Source organism: Leptodactylus fuscus, chromosome 5, assembly GCF_031893055.1.
Source record: "Leptodactylus fuscus isolate aLepFus1 chromosome 5, aLepFus1.hap2, whole genome shotgun sequence".
NCBI lineage: Eukaryota > Metazoa > Chordata > Amphibia > Anura > Leptodactylidae > Leptodactylus > Leptodactylus fuscus.
Window position 1 is genome coordinate 178,896,567 of NC_134269.1, and position 17,616 is coordinate 178,914,182.

Sequence of the window (17,616 nt, forward strand, 5' to 3'; positions counted from 1 at the left end):
CCCCCAAATTAGAACACACCCTCCCATTGACATATCAAAAAATCCCTTTATTTGGCCCCCACATGCTATACAACCCTCCTTTCTTTTTTGACCCTCCACACAACACATGGCGTCATTGTCCTGTTGGAACATAAAGTATGGTCATACTAAGTGCAAACCAGTTGGGATGACGTCACAGAAAGCCATGGTTCACCCCTGTGTGTGAATAACACCTAAAGGTGGTGTCACATGAGTTTGTAACAACGAAACCGACCAGCCTGTAATGATATGAAGCTGCAATGAATCGATGTTGCAGTTATATCATCTACAGCCGTGTGTCACCATCTTTAGTCAGGACTCCACACAATATAAATTCAGGGCATGTTGACAGGGGATTTGCTGGATCCTCTTTTGGATGCATAGCAAATAGGTCAGTTTTTTAACCCTTAATCCACAATTAAAAATCATATCTTAGATTAGTAATACACATTTAATTGATTTACTTACGGTCTGTAGACCACTAATGGATCTATATGTGTTTACATCTTATTGATGATACCTTTAACTATCTGGGAGGAATAACATTTCACAGGTAACGTTTATACGCTAAGCGTCTCAGCAGGACAAACACGGTATTGCAGTATGACAATAAAAACAACTTTGCAGGTAGAAAAAGACTCAAAAAAGGCGCAATTTATGCCAAAAAAGGAACAAGTAGCTGAATAAATGTGCCCCATTGTATTTTGCACTTCTCTGTTTGAACCAGCACCAAAAACTATACCGATATATCAAGTCGGATATCACCCTGAACTTCCTTTAAGCCAAACTTAGCATGTATTTCTATGGACAGTCAATATCCCCCATTTTACTTTTCGCCTGGTAAAGTTGTAAAGATCCTGAAATGAGCAAACAGGTAAGTGTCCAACCTTTAAAGAGGGTCTTTCATGTCTTCAGGCACATGCAGTTTTATATATCGCCTAGAGAGCCGACAGTGCACTGAATTCAGCTTTCCCGTTATGTGTCCCCGGGCTGGAGATATCACTGCCGTTACCGATCTCTGCCCACTGTCAGAAGGGAGTTCCTGACAGTCTAGCTGGGCTGTGAGGAACGCCCGTGCTGACAGAACTCGTCCATATCGCTGTACTGTCAGAGGGGGCGCTCCTTACCTCCCAGTGATAACACAAAGCTGTGAAGAACGCTCCCAGTACTAGTATAGTACAAGCAATGTCGGGGGGGGGGGGGGGTTCCTCACAAGTTAGTGTTATGGCTGGGCGGTAAGAAACGCCCCCTCTGAAAGTACAGGGCTACAGACAAGTACTGTCGAGGGGGAGGCGGTCCTCACAGACTGTCAGCAACGCCCTTTTGACAGTGGGCAGAGGTCGGTACTGTTGTAACAGCACTGGGGCACATAACGGGAAAGCCGACAGTGCTCTGAATTCAGTGCACGGTCGGCTTTCTAGCAGTATATATAACCACATGTGCATGAGGAAATGAAAGGTCCTCTTTAACATGTCTTGGTTACCATACTGGGCAATGTGTATGGGGTGAAATGGACTGTACATGAGATTGTCAGCCAGCTAAATTTCACAATTGCTAGAATCTAGATGGCAAGGCTTGCTTTGTTGCAGTGTAGATGAGTATCTCTGTATTATGAGCTTCTAGACGGAGAATGCCAACATAGTTAGTGTGTCTAGATCATGCTGACCTTAAAACTTAAGTGCCTTGAACACGACCATGTGCTATGTTAGTGTGCTATCCGGGCTATCCAGGTTTTTCCATTCATTTCTGCAGACCCATACACATGACCCTGAAAAATTCAGGACCGGTATTATTCCTGTCCAGTTTCATGGCTGCGCCTCTGTGGCTCCAATTTATTATTATTTATAGGACTGCGGCACACGGATGACATCGGCCATGGTCTATGGATGAACACTGTGAGCAGAGGGAGGGGGCGTTCCTCCCCGCTCACACTGTACAGCGCGATAGGCGCTGCTGTGATTGAGGACGTTCCTGACAGACTGTCAGGAACGCCCTTCTGACGATGAAGAGCTACGGTACCGGCACCAATAGCTCTTCACCCGGGGCACAGATCGTGAAAGCTGACAGTGCGCTCAATTCAGCGCACTGTCGGCTTTTCAGCAGTATATAGAACTGCCTGTGCCCAAACCCATGAAAGGTCCTCTTTAAGTATGTCAGATCTTATTTCCTTGAAATGAATGCTTTCTCAATCTGCTTTACTGCGGATAATAGGTTTACCGAAATATATCAGAGGATTTGACTCCTCCTGTTTCCATTTCCTACAGGCTCCTGTATGATTCCAGTCCCTCATTTTGTCAATGTCTCAATTTTCTAGGGTGACCTACAGTATTAGATGAATATACATATTTGCTGCAAATGACATCTCTTAAAGACACTGGCAGAGAGCGAGCTGTGGGTGCAGTTCACATTATTTCAACCTTTGTATAAATGATTAAACAGTCTGATGAATATTCAATATCTGGATGAGAATTTTCACTTTCAAATTTTTTTTATGACTTATGTATACCGATCATCAGCTTTTAGTAGTCCTATTCATTCTTTTTTGTTTCTCTTGAGATATATTATATTCTCAAAATTGCAGCAAAAATACATATTCTTAAATGATTTTAGTATGGTTTTCATCCCAAATTATACTAGGGTTCCATATTATTTAGGAAAAAAAACGGTGTCACTTAGTTGATATTTAAAGCGGTTGTCCAAGGACTTTACTTCTTCCAGTCATTTGTTGATGCTTGACCTGTGTGTTCTCAGCTGGTTCTGATCCCAGTTCATATGACCAGAACCAGCTCCTATTACCCAGATTGCTTCACCTCCGTCCTCTCCAGTTCTCACAGTGCTATGGGATAGGCTTTACTATAGTCTGCTAGGCCCATAGCTCAGGTTACCTCCTGGTCCAGCTTGAGCAAAGCCTGAAGGAAATAAGGTAAAGTCCTTGGATAAACTCTTTAATCCAGAATGATGAATCCCCATCAAGATTCAGTTACCTGATATTAAATGTTTGACAATAAGAATTACCGTATAAGCCAACCCGAATATAAGCCGAGGCCCCTAATTTTACCACCAAGAACTGGGAAAACTTATTGACTCGAGTATAAGCCGAGGGGGGGAAATGCAGCAGCTAGTGGAAAATTTCAAAAATTAAAATGGTCGAGTTTTTGGGTGCTGGGAAAGGGGAGGGGGTGTTTTGGTTGTCTTTCTGCCCCTTCCCTTGAGGACTGAGTTATTTTTCCCCACTTGGAATTCAGCCTGGCTGAATATAGGGTATCTGCAGTGCTCCTATTAACCCCTTCCCGACGGAACAGGAGCACTGCAGATCCCCATATATTCAGGAGACCAGGCACTTTCAGACACAGGGATACCTAATGTGTATGTGTTTCACAGTAATTTTCTACTTTTCTATGTATTCTAGGGAAAGGAGGGATTTAAAACTTTCATTTTCTTTATTTTTTTAAAGCTTTTTTTTTTCTCACTATTTTATGGGAGATTCTATACAATACTGTTGTGGCTGGTCATAGACCCCCCCCCCCTCCCCCCCAAAAAAAATAAAAAAAAAAATAAAATATTTTTCTATTTTTGCTTGCCTCGAGTATAAGCCAAGGGGGGCTTTTTCAGCACAAAAACTGTGCTGAAAAATTTGGCTTCTACTCAAGTATATACGGTAACAATATTAAACTAGTGATATTCCACCATTACCCCACTAATACTGGTCTTTACTTCTGGGACTCCCTTGATGGGACAGTGCACTATTGTGACAAGTGAGTAGCTAAGGGCTCGTTCACATCTGCGGCCCGGCACTCCGTACTTAGGTTTCCGTTTCCTGCCTAAAACACAAGCAGGAGACTGAAACCTGCAGGAGTCTCTCTCACCCATTCATTTGAATGGCTGAGAAAGCTGTCCGGCCGTGCGCGGCAGTGAGCGTTTTGCGCTCTCCGCCACGAAACCGGGTTTTATAATCCGGACACAGAGTCGGACATGCACTACTCTGTGTCCGGATAAAAAAATCCGGTTTCGCGGCGGAGAGCCTAAAACGCTCACCGCCGCTCACGGCCGGACCCGGTCTGTGGTTTCCGTCTTCTGCCATGCAGAAGACGGAAACCATAGAACGGAGACATGAACGCAGGTGTGAACCCACCGTAAGCAGTCCTTTTCTGTGTGTTGAGAGATGTGGAAGCAGAAAATATTGGCCAGATTTCATACATTGCCGGTAACACACACACACATATAGATATATATTGTCAGGGTCTGGGGTTGGTAGGTGCGGTGGCACAGACACACAAGTCCAGTTTCATTAGTCCAAAACAAAGGTAGAGTTTATTTTCACTCAAAAAGGTAGTGCAGCAACAAAAGGAAAACAATACAAAAATAAATCCCTGCCCGGCTAGGCTCTAACTAGACACAGAATAGGTTACCTGACCTAGAATAACAGAAATCCAAAAGCTAGTAGAATCATTCAGGACACAGCTCCAAAAATATGACCTCTCTGTCAGCTCTCCAGCCAAGCTCTGCCAAAAGTCTGCTGCTGGAGCTGGCTTCTTAAGCCTCCTTGATGAGCAGATTCTCTGCAGCTGAGTCGCTGCCGGAACATACCCAAAGTGTGGACTGGAGGGGGGTGGAATGACAGGTCCCACTACCAACCTACCTGCCATTTCTAAAAATCCAGCCCGATACTGAGCATTTACCAAAATGCTCAGCAGACAACTTTCATTACCTGACCAGCCATCGGCTTACAATATATATATATATATATATATATATATATATATATATATATATGTATATATATGTTACATAGATTTGGTCACAGTTTATTCATGGGCTAAATGATGGGTTTGCCCTCCCTTGTATCTCTGACACGCATAAAAAGCTGGGATGAAGTAAACTTGACGCGCATGCACTCACTCTTTGATCTGGCTATGCATTAGTGATCACATAACTCCTTATGTCATTTGTACACACAGTGTCATATTCGCGCATGCGCATTGCGGGTCATCCGATGCCATCAAGGCGACATGCGTTGGCACTCTCTCATCCCAGATGAGTTTTATCACCTATTTCACACAACATGTACAAAAACCCTCCTGTAGCACATTTAGACACACCTTCTAAGGAAGCCTGTAAGGTGAAACGCGTTGAGGTAACTCCTCAACACTGGGACCATCTGTTCCTGGGGACCACTGCCTACTATTGTTAACTGTCACTATGGCCACAGGTATAGTTGTTGCCTATAAGCATTTGCATAAAATTTTGGGGCTATTGAATTGTATGTCTGTGAGCTAGCTGGTGGATATATGTATTTATATTGTGCAGTAGAGATTATGGCTATCACAGCATCTCTCTCTCTCTCTCTCTCTCTCTCTCTCTCTCTCTCTCTCTCTCTCTCTATATATATATATATATATATATATATATATATTGTATATACACACATTGTCTACATTTTTGAATTTCATGTGTTGGATTTATTCCTTGATTCTAGGTATGATCATATGTAGTGTAGTTAGTCCCTAGTGTATGCATCTCTAGTTGAGGGGCTATTATCTTTGAGGCCTATGTCTTTTTTTAACTACTATGTATTGTGATATAATGTAAATTTTGAATAAATATTCGTTTTTTCTTTGACCATTTTTTTTTGTTTTGGAGGCGTATTAATTCATTTGCCTTGGTGTTACATCTTATTTTAGAAAGAAGGGATTGTGTAACAATTAACATTAGTCACTTCCTTATGTCTTGACACAGGAAGTGTTCTCATATCTGCATATTCATGTAATAGCATGATGGTTCTATGTTCTGACCCCCAAACTAGAATTGGGATAGGATTTATAATATACATATATATATATATATATATATATATATATATATATATATATTATTATTATTATTATTATATTATATGTAAACGTGGTACCCAATCTCATGCTTTCAGACACCATTTCTCTCTGGCAAAGGATTGCTTTAATAAGTTAACTTGAGTAGTTAAAATGGCATCAGCTCTAAGGTAAGTATAAAGATATCATAGGGTATTGTACCAGATATAATAACAAACATTTTATACAGTATACAATGTATATATATATATATATATATATATATATATATATATATATATTACAGACCGCAAAACACATACTTAGTGACAAATCCATTACATGGTGTTCTATATATTATAAATATTTTATGAAGTCACAGCATTTGTGTCCTCACATTATTTTACCCATTTCTATCAAGTTGTTACTATAGATCCATCCAGCGACTGTGTGGAAACATTACAGAGTCTACAGTATGTATAGGAAAAGCCTAATCAAATACATGGCTGGTCCATAACTGCAGGATGTCATCACCCAGTGCAACCATCTACACTTTTCTATATACTATAAAGAAAAGACATCCCAATAAAATCTCTAGTGCTCACATCTTACCTCTTCTACTTCCATCAACATTTCGGGCATTTTGCAGCTCTGTACTATTCACAACACAGAGAGAACGCTGAGAAAATTGTAGATTCCGGCTTCAGTCTTTGTCTTTCAGGACTGAGCACATGGGAGGAGGAGGAGGGAGAGAGGAAGCACCAGCTGCCCTTTGCACACAGCCGGTGATAGAGCTTAGCTATTACTATTCCTATTACACATTGGCTAAATAAGATCCAGCAAGCAACAGATTTAAAGAAGTTATATGCGAGCAAAATCTTTGCAACCCTAGAGCTGATGTAATTCTTCTAATGTAAGGAGGAGGGGCTTTGAAATGACTGCAACTGCAGTGTGCTATATGTGAAAGCTTTGCTAGATACAGTAACACTGTTTATTTTGTGTTTTTAAATAATGTTTTCATTTTTTAATCATATGATATAAAAATAAATATATCTATTATTATTTCGTTATATGATGGAGGTTGGGGGACATCTGGGTAATAGTGACCATAACATAATAAGTTTTCTTGTACAAATTAGGAAAATGTTCATTAGAGGGGGTACAAAAACACTAAACTTCAGGAAGGCCAATTTTAACCAGCTGAGAGAGAAGCTTAGCAGCATAAACTGGGACAATGTACTCAAAGTGACGGGAACACAAACTAAATGGGACATCTTCAAAAACATTCTAAATAGGAGCACTCAAAAACATATACCTTATGGGAATAAGCGGGCCAGAAATCATAGAAAACCAATATGGCTGACTAAAACAGTACAGAATGCAATGAGGGATAAAAAGGAAGCATTTAAAGTACTAAAACATGAAAGTAGTGACACAGCATTAAAAAACTATAAGGAGAAAAATAAATTGTGTAAAAGACAAATAAAAGAGGTGAAGATTGAGGCTGAGAGAAAAATTGCCAAGGAAAGTAAAAGTAATCCAAAATTATTCTTCAATTACATAAATAATAAGAGAATAAAAACTGACAATGTGGGCACTCTTAAAAATAATCTGGGTGTAATGGTGGAGGAGGATGAGGAAAAAGCACAACTATTAAATGCCTTCTTCTCTACAGAAAATCCATTGGCCAGCAACATGATTAGGGGTAATGTCAACTCTTAATTAAATGTCACCTGCTTAACCCAAGAAAAAGTGCAGCGCCACCTTCAAAACACTACAATAGAGAAATCACCTTATCCAGATGGAATACACCCACAAATTCTGAGGGAATTAAGCACAGTCATAGATAGACCCTTGTATCTAATATTTAAGGATTCAGTAATGACTGGGTCTGTTCCACAGGATTGGCGCATAGCAAATGTGGTGCCAATTTTCAAAAAGGGGTGTAAAAATGAACCTGGAAACTATAGGCCAGTAAGTTTGACTTCTGTGTTGGGAAAGATATTTGAGGGCTTTCTAAGAGATGCTATCCTGGAGTATCTCAATGTAAATAATCTTCTAACACCCAATCAGCATGGGTTTATGAGGAATCGGTCCTGTCAGACTAATCTGATCAGCTTCTATGAGGAGGTCAGTTCAAGACTGGACATGGGTAATGCAGTAGACGTGGTGTATCTGGACATAGGTAATGCAGTGGATGTGGTGTATCTGGACATGGGTAATGTAGTGGACGTGGTGTATCTAGACATAGGTAATGCAGTGGATGTGGTGTATCTGGACATGGGTAATGCAGTGGACGTGGTGTACCTGGACATGGGTAATGCAGTGGACGTGGTGTATCTGGACATGGGTAATGCAGTGGACGTGGTGTATCTGGACTTTTCAAAGGCTTTTGATATTGTACCACATAAAAGGTTGGCATGCAAAATGAGAATGTTGGGACTGGGGGAAAACATTTGCATTTGGGTTAGCAATTGGCTCACTGATGGGAAACAGAGGGTACTTATTAATGGTAAATATTCAGACTGGGTCACAGTCACCAGTGGGGTGCCGCAGGGGTCAGTATTAGGTCCTCTCTTGTTTAATATCTTTATTAATGACCTGGTAGAGGGTTTACAAAGCAGGGTGTCCATATTTGCAGATGATACTAAACTTTGTAAGGCAATCAAAAATGAGGAGAATAGTAGAATATTACAAGGGGATCTAAGGAAACTGGAAGCATGGGCAGAGACTTGGCAAATGAATTTTAATGTTGACAAATGTAAGGTAATGCATTTTGGTCGGCGTAATAAAATGTATGATTATGTACTTACCATATATACTCGAGTATAAGCCAAATTTTTAATCACAGTTTTTGTGCTGAAAAAGCCCCCCTCGGCTTATACTCAAGTCAAGCAAAAAAAAAAAAAAAAAAATTCTTTGGAGGGGGAGAGGGGTCTACGACCAGCCACAATAGTAATGTATAGAATCTCCCATAAAATAGTGAAAAAAGAAAGAAGCTTTGAAAAATATAATAAAAAAATTAAATAAATAAAAGTTCTAAATCCCTCCTTTCCCTAGAATACATATAAAAGTAGAAAATGACTGTGAAACACAAACACATTAGGTATCCCTGTGTCTGAAAGTGCTACTGTCTACTGAATATAGGGGATCTGCAGTGCTCCTGTTCGTTCAGGAAGGGGTTAATAGGAGCAGTGCAGATACCCTATATTCAGCCAGGCTGAATTCCGCGTGGGGGGAATAAAAACAGTCCTCAAGCTCAGGGAAGAGGCAGACGGACAACCAAAACACCCCCTCCCCTTCCCCAGCATCTACTGCACCCAAAAACCATTTTAATTTTTGAAATTTTCCAGTAGCTGCTGCATTTCTCCCCTAGGCTCATACTCGAGTCAATAAGTTTTCCCAGTTTTTTGTGTTAAAATTAGGGGGGTCGGCTTATACTCGGGTCGGCTTATACTCAAGTATATACGGTAATAGTAAATTACTGAATAAGCCTGCCAATGAAAAAGACTTGGGGATTTTGGTGGACAGCAAGCTTACCTTTAGTGACCAGTGTCAGGCAGCTGCTGCCAAGGCAAATAAAATTATGGGATGCATCAAAAGAGGTCTAGATTCTCATGACAAGGACATAGTTATGCCTCTATACAAATCACTGGTACGGCCACACTTAGAATATTGTGCGCAATTTTGGGCCCCGATATACAAGAAAGACATAAGTGAACTTGAAAAAGTGCAAAGACGGGCAACCAAAATGATTAAGGGAATGGGTGGAATGGAGTACAAGGATAGATTAACAATCTTGGGGTTATTCAGTTTAGAGGAAAGACGTCTACGGGGAGATCTAATAACAATGTATAAATACATGAAGGGACAATACAAAGAACTTTCTAATGATATTTTTACTCCTAGGCCAGTGACAGTGACAAGAGGAGATCCTCTACGTCTGGAGGAGAGAAGGTTTCACCAGAAACATAGAAGGAGATTCTTCACAGTAAGAACAACGAGGCTCTGGAACTCTCTGCCCCAGGAAGTGGTGATGGCGGATTCACTGAACAAGTTCAAAGTGGGCCTGGATGCCTTTCTTGAAAAATATAACGGGTTATGGACTCTAGATTTTAAGGACACGTTGATCCAGGGTTTTATACTGACTGCCAGATTTGGAGTCAGGAAGGAATTTTTCCCCCTGAAATATGGCAATTGGCATGAGCCTCATTGGGTTTTTTTGCCTTTCCCTGGATCAACACTGTAGGGATTGTAGGGTTATAGGTTGGACTTGATGGACTGATGTCTTCATCCAACCTCATCTACTATATAACTATGTTAAGTATTTCTCTGTAGATTGTCAGTCCTTCCAGACAAGGTCCTTGCTCCTGCTGTATCAGTCACTCATTTAGTTCAGTAAAAACGTCAAACTGAGTACCCTGAAAGTAGTGATCACTGAAAATGTTATTAAAAAAAGGCTTTATTTTGGGCCTTTGTTAACAATTATATAAAGTCCTCCTCAGTTCCTCCAAATGTATTATAATGGCCCTCACACTCAGTATAATGGCCCCATCAGCAGGGTCGGACTGGCCTGCCGGGGAACCAGGGAATCCCCCGGTAGGACCCGAGCCTTGACTGATTTCCTCAATGCAGAAGCACTGGTCAGGGGCCCGATCGGGATGTCAGGGGCTGGTTCGGACCCCTGTCTAGTGCATTTGCATTGATAAACTGAGCACTGCTAGTGGCAGGGGCCCGATCGGTAAGCTCGGGGCCCCAGGCTGCAGGCAGCGCTGTAATGAATAAAGAAGCACGGCTGCCGGCAGTTTCCCAGGGCTTCGACACTTACACAGAGGGGCCTCCTGCCATAGCTATACTTTCCCTATTAATATAGTATACCCCTGGCAGGAGGCCCCTCTGTGTAAGTGTCGGGGCCCTGGGAAACTGCCGGCAGCCGTGCTTCTTTATTCATACATGGGGAGCACACCAGGGGCAGCAGCTCTCCCTGCAATTTTAGGAAGCGATCTCTCTGCAAGCCCGGACTTTCCCCCCTCCCCCTCCTCTTCAGAGTGAGTCATCGCTTACATCGGCCTGTGTGGGGACAGAGGAGTCTGCTGCTGCTGCTGCTGCTTCACAAATGTAAGTATATATATATTTTTTTTTTTTGGTAAAATGTAATGTTTAATATGTATATGTGTACATTTGTTTAACCCTTAAGTCCTATCATGGTGTCTATCATACAACACTACCTACACATATCATTATGATAGACACCATGATAGTACTTAAGGGTTAAAGCATGTGTCTTGTATACTGTGTGAGGACTGTATGTTTGTATACAGGTATGTGTGTGTATATACAGTATGCTATAATAATGTGTGAGTGTATGTATATATGCGAGTATACAGTATATAGTATATATGGTATATCAATGTATATAAATGTGTATATGCTATGCTAATTATATATATATATATATATATATATATATATATATATATATATATATATATAGTGTGTGTGAGTATATATGAATGTATATGTATGAGTGTGTAGGTAACTGTTGCAGTTTTTGGAAATCGCAGTACTTATACCTACAGAAACACCTACAGTGTCCCTATAGGTATAATGGAAGCAGAAAGTCCTCAGAGCAAACCTCTGTGGAGTTTCTGCAAAAAGCACTGAATAATGATTATGCTAAACTGATTATGCTAGGTTCACACTAGCGTTCTCCTGTCCGTTCTGAGCTTTCCGTCTTCTGCATGGCAGAAGTCGGAAAGCTCAGACTGGGTCCGGCCGTGCGCGGCGGTGAGCGTTTTAGGCTCTCCGCCGCGAAACCGGATTTTTTTATCCGGACACAGAGTACTGCATGTCCGACTCTGTGTTCGGATTATAAAACCCGGTTTCGTGGCGGAGAGCCTAAAACGCTCACCACCGCTCACGGCCGGACATCTCTCTCACCCATTCAAATGAATGGGTGAGAGAGACTCCTGCAGGTTTCCGTATCCTGCCTCTGTTTTTTGGCAGGAAACGGAAACCTGAAGTACGGAGTTCACAACGCTGATGTGAACGAGCCGTATGTTGCCGCCGAGGTTTTTCCTGCAGCGCTTTTTGGCTGTGGGACGCTGTGTTGGGTCTTATCCTTACAGTGTAATGTACAGTATATTGAGATGTTAAAGAGGACCTTTCACCTCCTGGGGCACATGCGGTTTTATATACCGCTATAAAGCAGACAGTGCGCTGAATTCAGTGCACCTTTCCTGTTCTGTGCCCCGGGTGAAGAGCTATCGGTCTCGGTACTGTAGCTCTTCACTGTCAGAAGGGCATTTCTGACAGTCAATCAGGATCGTCCTTCTTCCCAGCAGCGGCTATTGTGCTGTACTATGAGATCGGGGAGGAACGCCCCCTCCCCTCCTGATAATGCTCGTCCATAGACGTGTACTGGGGGGAGGTAGCGTTCCTCACCGCTCAGCATCATCACTAGGCGGTAAGCAAAGCCCCCTCACAACAGTACAGCGCAATAGACGCTACTGTGAGGAAGGGCGTTACTGATTGACTGTCGGAAACGCCCTTCTGACAGTGAAGAGCTATGGTACTGGCACCGATAGCTCTTCACCCGGGGCACAGAACGGGAAAGCTGCACTGAATTCAGCACACTGTCGGCTTTCTAGCGGTGTATTATGTGCCCCAAATGGTGAAAGGTCCTCTTTTAAGGATTAGGCACAACAGTGAGACGCAATGTTTTTCATTGAGCTTTTGTCCCCAGCACCCCGTTATCCTCCTGCCTGTGTCTGTTCAGTCTCATGGCCTTATTTCTGGAAATCCTGTATCTAATTGGTTTCAGTGGTCCCATGAGGTGCAGGACTCCCAGCAAGGAGGTGCCGGCACAAGACTAAATGGACACTGGTGGCGGACAATGGAGCAATGGGGACAGGTGAAGGCGCTTTTTATTTATTTTTTTATTTTACACCTCCGTCCCGGCACATGGGTTACTCCAATTCCTGGACAAATCTTTAAAGGATTGATCCATCTTTATAATATTGATGGTCTGTCCTTAGGATAGGCCGTCAATATTACATCTGTGATGATACAACAGCCAGGACCTCTACAGATCAGCTGTTCCAGGACAGTGTGGCTACAGGTAATGGTAACATTTCTAGGAGCTGCGCTGTTCACTTTCCATACAGAGTGTAGCAGTAGGTTTAGGTAGTATGTTGTTGCACATTGTATGGCAGGTGAGCAGCATGGCTCCCGAGATGGTATTACCTTTAGCTTCCCTGTCTCGTTATCGCTGGTCTGCAGGGTCCTGGTGGTGGGCCCCTAGAAACAATTCCACTGGTGGGCCCTAGACACCCCAGTCCGACCCTGCCCATCAGTGCCCCAACACTCCCTAAAATGTCCCCATCAATGCCCTCACATGTAGTATAATGGCCCTCACACTCAGTGTAATGGCTCTGTAATTGCACCCACACATAGTATAATGGCCCCCTCAGTGCCACCACATGTAGTATAATGGATTTTACGCTCAGTATAATGGTCCCATCAGTGCCCTCACACTCCCTAAAATGTCTCCATCAATGCCCACACATGTAGTATAATGGCTGTCATCACTTTGACAATCTAAAGTAGTCAGTGTACAGCTTGTATAACAGTGTACATTTGGTGTGCCATCAAAATTACTCAGCACACAACCATTAATGTCTAAACCCCTGGCAACAAAAGTGAGTACACCCCTAAGTAAAAATGGACAAATTGTGTCACCGGTGTCATGTGACACATAAGTCTTACAAGGTTTCAGGTGTAAATGGAGAGCAGATGTCCCACCAATAGAAGCGGAAACAGAATCTATCGGATGGTGCACAAAAGAGACAGAAACATCAGACTTTGATGACCGAAATGGAGAATACAAGGGCTAAAGATGCATTGCAGGTAACAAACCTCTCTGAGAGACAATCACAATATGAAATGTTGAGATCTCTTTTCTATGATCAAGGACTTGCATTTAAATTATTTTTAAGAAAATGTTTCACCAGGGAGCGCCTACTACTGCTTTTCCAACTGAAACTGAACAGGATGCAGTTAACATCTTACAGGACCTCCTGGGTGAACAAGAACAAGCAATACGTGGTAAGTTTCCTTCGGCAAATATTCCAACATTGAAACGTTTTCCACCGTTAACTTTGGACACAAATATTGTTCTGTACAGGCTGCTTTAAAAAAAAAAAAGGTATGTGCGACCTGTCCTAAGCTGGCTTAGTGTTTTCGGTAGGGGAGGAGAGAGATGGCTTGGGGCGCGGCCCTGGAGACAGCGCTGCTTCACCACTCACCTATCAGCAGCAGCGCTGCTCCAGCGGCCGCCCATAGTCAGCAGCAGGCCTCCATGCTCTCTGCCCGCCCCTGCTCCATCACATGCCGGGTGATGTGGCCACGTAAGCTCAGGCCCGCATGTGTGTTATGCGTTCCTGCGTGGTCTCCAGTCCAAGACCGCTACACTGGCCGGCTAGCAGAGGTAAGTATGAAACTTTAAGAGTGATTTTTCAAGTATTTATCCCCTATCCTTAAGAGAGAAGATAAATACTAGATGTTTTTTCACTGTTTTGCCTCTGATAAAACTTTGAATAAAAAGTGATCAAAGCAAAATCAATTCCCCAAAATGGTACATGGAAGTATAAAAAAGTTACAGGTGTTAGAATACGGCGGCTTTTAGGAAAATAATTTTTGGCACAGTTTTGGATTTTTGTCAAGGGGTTAAATTTAAATATAAATAAAACCATAGAAATTTGGTATCCTCAGAATCGTATCGAAACATAGAATACAGGTGACATGACATTTTAGCTGCACAGTGAATGCCGTAAAGACAAATCCTGTAGGAAAGAGATGCATAGCTGAGTATGCAGAGATGTAGCAGAACTGGGTATGCCTTGCATAATCAGAGATGTAGCACAGCTGAGTATGCTGTCCATATGCAGAGATGTAGCAGGGCCGAAACGCCAGAGCAGTCAGATCATCGGCAGGAGCAATTCGCTGAATATAGGTGGATAATCGACACAAACATGCAGATGAAGTCGCGGGCAGAGGCTAGTGTGTGTGTGTGTGCAGGGGTGAACCTGCCCCTTTCGCCACCCGAGGCGAACGACAGAAAGCCGCTCCTCCGGGAGGAGAGGGTGGGGCGGAGGGGACGTGGCGGCATGGAGGGGTGGGGCTAAGCGAAGGGGCGGGGCTTAGCGGCGTTCGCAGGCACGGAGAGGACCTGCTCTCTGACTGAGCGTGAGGGGAGGCTGCTGAAGCAGCGCTGCTCCAGTGGCCTCCCCAATCCACCGCTCGGTTCAAAGCCAGTCCAGGACAGCTTGTCCTGGACTGGCTTAGGTAAACAAAAATGCCGCCCTCCCTGGGGCCCTGGCATAGCAACGCTGTGTGTGTGATATATATATGTGGGGGTCAGGTGTGTTGAGAAGTGAGGAGTCAAAGATGTGTGTGTTGCAAACTTTACTGAGTCAAGTCACAGCTGGAAGAAGTGGTCGTGGGGGTTCAAAAGAAAAAGACGGGAAATGTGGGAAGACGTCTCATGTAAGTAACAAGATATTACTGCACTGTAATGTTACCACTAGCACGGTGAGGGGACGTGGCCTACTAATTTGGAAGCCTTACATACATCTGTTGTAGCAAATGGAGGCCAGGTGTGCAAGAGGAGAATGGCGGCAAGGAGAGGTGTGCTGCAGACTGGCTGGATTTACATGGTAGGTTTTCCCCTTTTACTTGCTCTTAGCTTTTCCTGTTGGACACTGTGGAAACCCTGAAGGTGGCCGTTCTTATAGAGAGAGCTGTGCCTGGCAGTTCTTATAGAGTCAGCGGCCGGTCGTTCTTACAGATTATGCCTTGGCGGGTCTTATAGAGAGCTATGCCTGCCAGTTCTACTTGAGAGCAGATCCTGATGGGTTTGGGTGTCTGTCATTGTGTTACTGGTGAGAATGTCGGCCCACCACTAGTTCAACCTACTATAGAGAATGCATGTATTACTGCCACATAGGTGGTCACGTTCATGTAACCAGTTATTCTGATCCCCAGTCTGTATCCGCAATGTTTCAGCTCGGCCACTTTTTTGGCTGTTGTGTTGGCTGTCCCCAGTCCTAATGGTAACTCTAGTCAAGTTGTTCCAGGGTCTTATACTGACTGCCGTACTGGAGTCGGGAAAGAATTTTTTCCACTAACATGGGGCTATTGGTATTGGCCTTATGGGGTTTTTTTTGGCCTCCCTTTGGATCAACACAGTAGTTTATAGGTAGTCTTCAGCCAACATCATCTACTAGGTCACTATAGCCCATGGTCATTTAACTTTATACTAAACTGTAAAGAAATAACTATTGATCGTACAACTGCATGGTGGGAATGTAGGCCTACCCCAAGTCCAAATATGTATAGGCTGCTGGAGCTCATGTTCCATACTGTTCTCTACCGTAAGAGGAGTGTTAAACTATAGTTGGTCCAGGATCTTGTACTGACTGCCAGTTCTGGAGTTGGGAGGGAATTTTTTTCCCACAACATGGGGCTATTGCTGTCAGTCTCATGGGGTTTGCCTTCCTCTGGATTAACTCTGTAGGGTTATAGGATGTACTTTATGTATGTTTTTCTTTATACAACCTTATCTACTATGTGTATATAAATTTACCTAAATGTTATAATAGGACACGCTTTGGAGAAATGGCTACAACTGCATGCGAGTATGTCTGTCCAAGCCGACTATGTTCAGGCTGCTGGAGCATGCGCTTGATATTGTTCTCTACTGAATGAGGGGTTTTAGACTTGTTAGAATGGTTGATCCTGGGTCTTGTACTGACTGCCAGTTCTGGAGTCAGGAATTTTTTTCCCACAACATGGGGCCATTGGCATCTTCCTCATGGGTTGTTTTTTTTTTTGGCTTTCTCTGCATCAACTCTGTCGGGGTTATAGGTTGTATTTGTTGGCCATGTCTTCATCCACCCTCCTCTATGTAATTGTGTATATAATAGACACAATGCCCTTATTACTATCTCAGTGGGTGGCAACTCTTGGGTAACTGGTCACTAAAAATTTTGGACATTTTTGTTACTGTATTACTATGATGATTGATAGGTTATCACTTTAAAGGGGTTGTCCCATCTCAAAGATCCTATCTATACTGCTAGTTTATGTGGATTTAAGACTTTTCCTAAATACATTGCTTCAGCAAAACTGCTTTGTTTGGCCGCTATCTGAGATTCTTCACTTCATTGTTGACACTGCGTCAACAATGTTGACACTCTCAGGAGGGAGGAGGAGCTGAGTGCTTGGAGTGAGCTGCTATTTCTGGGCTGGTTATCTCCCTCTTCCAGGGTTTGCTAATTGAATTTTGCTGATAAGGGCTGAGACAGGAATTTATTACCTCTGTATGTCAACACAGATCTAAAACTGAGTTTATTGCAAGCTAACTCTTAGTCCTCTAGCATGTTAATTTGCAGTTCTCATCACCTATCAAATCCAACTCAGCTATACCAGCTTCATATTGTGCATCTTCCAGTGCTAATTTATTTTCAACCATCCCTCATTACTGACTGCAAACATGTACTTCTATGAAGAGAGCTAAGCAGAGCAAGTGAAACCCCGCCCACCAATTTACCGAGAAAACCAGGAAGTGAACAGAGCATACAGCCTGCAAGTTGGTGAGCAGGCGAGTTGAGAAAACCCCTTTAATACCTTGATTAGAGTGGCTCCCCATCCCTCACACATATACTTTAATGATATCCTTTAGCAAGTCCGTTCACCATGCAACACTAATGTTATCATGTTGGTTTATAGA

The 17,616-nt window shown here is 42.9% G+C and overlaps 1 protein-coding gene across 1 annotated transcript in view; it reads right to left on the minus strand.

Moving 5' to 3' along the window:
- Positions 1-6,550, minus strand: part of MAT2B (methionine adenosyltransferase 2 non-catalytic beta subunit) — a 31,794-nt gene extending 25,244 nt beyond the window's left edge. Inside the window, exon 1 of the mRNA XM_075274771.1 lies at positions 6,438-6,550. Coding sequence (XP_075130872.1) covers positions 6,438-6,467 — 30 coding nt within the window. The 5' untranslated portion in view covers positions 6,468-6,550. The remainder of the gene's footprint in view (positions 1-6,437) is intronic.
- Positions 6,551-17,616: the final 11,066 nt, after the last annotated feature.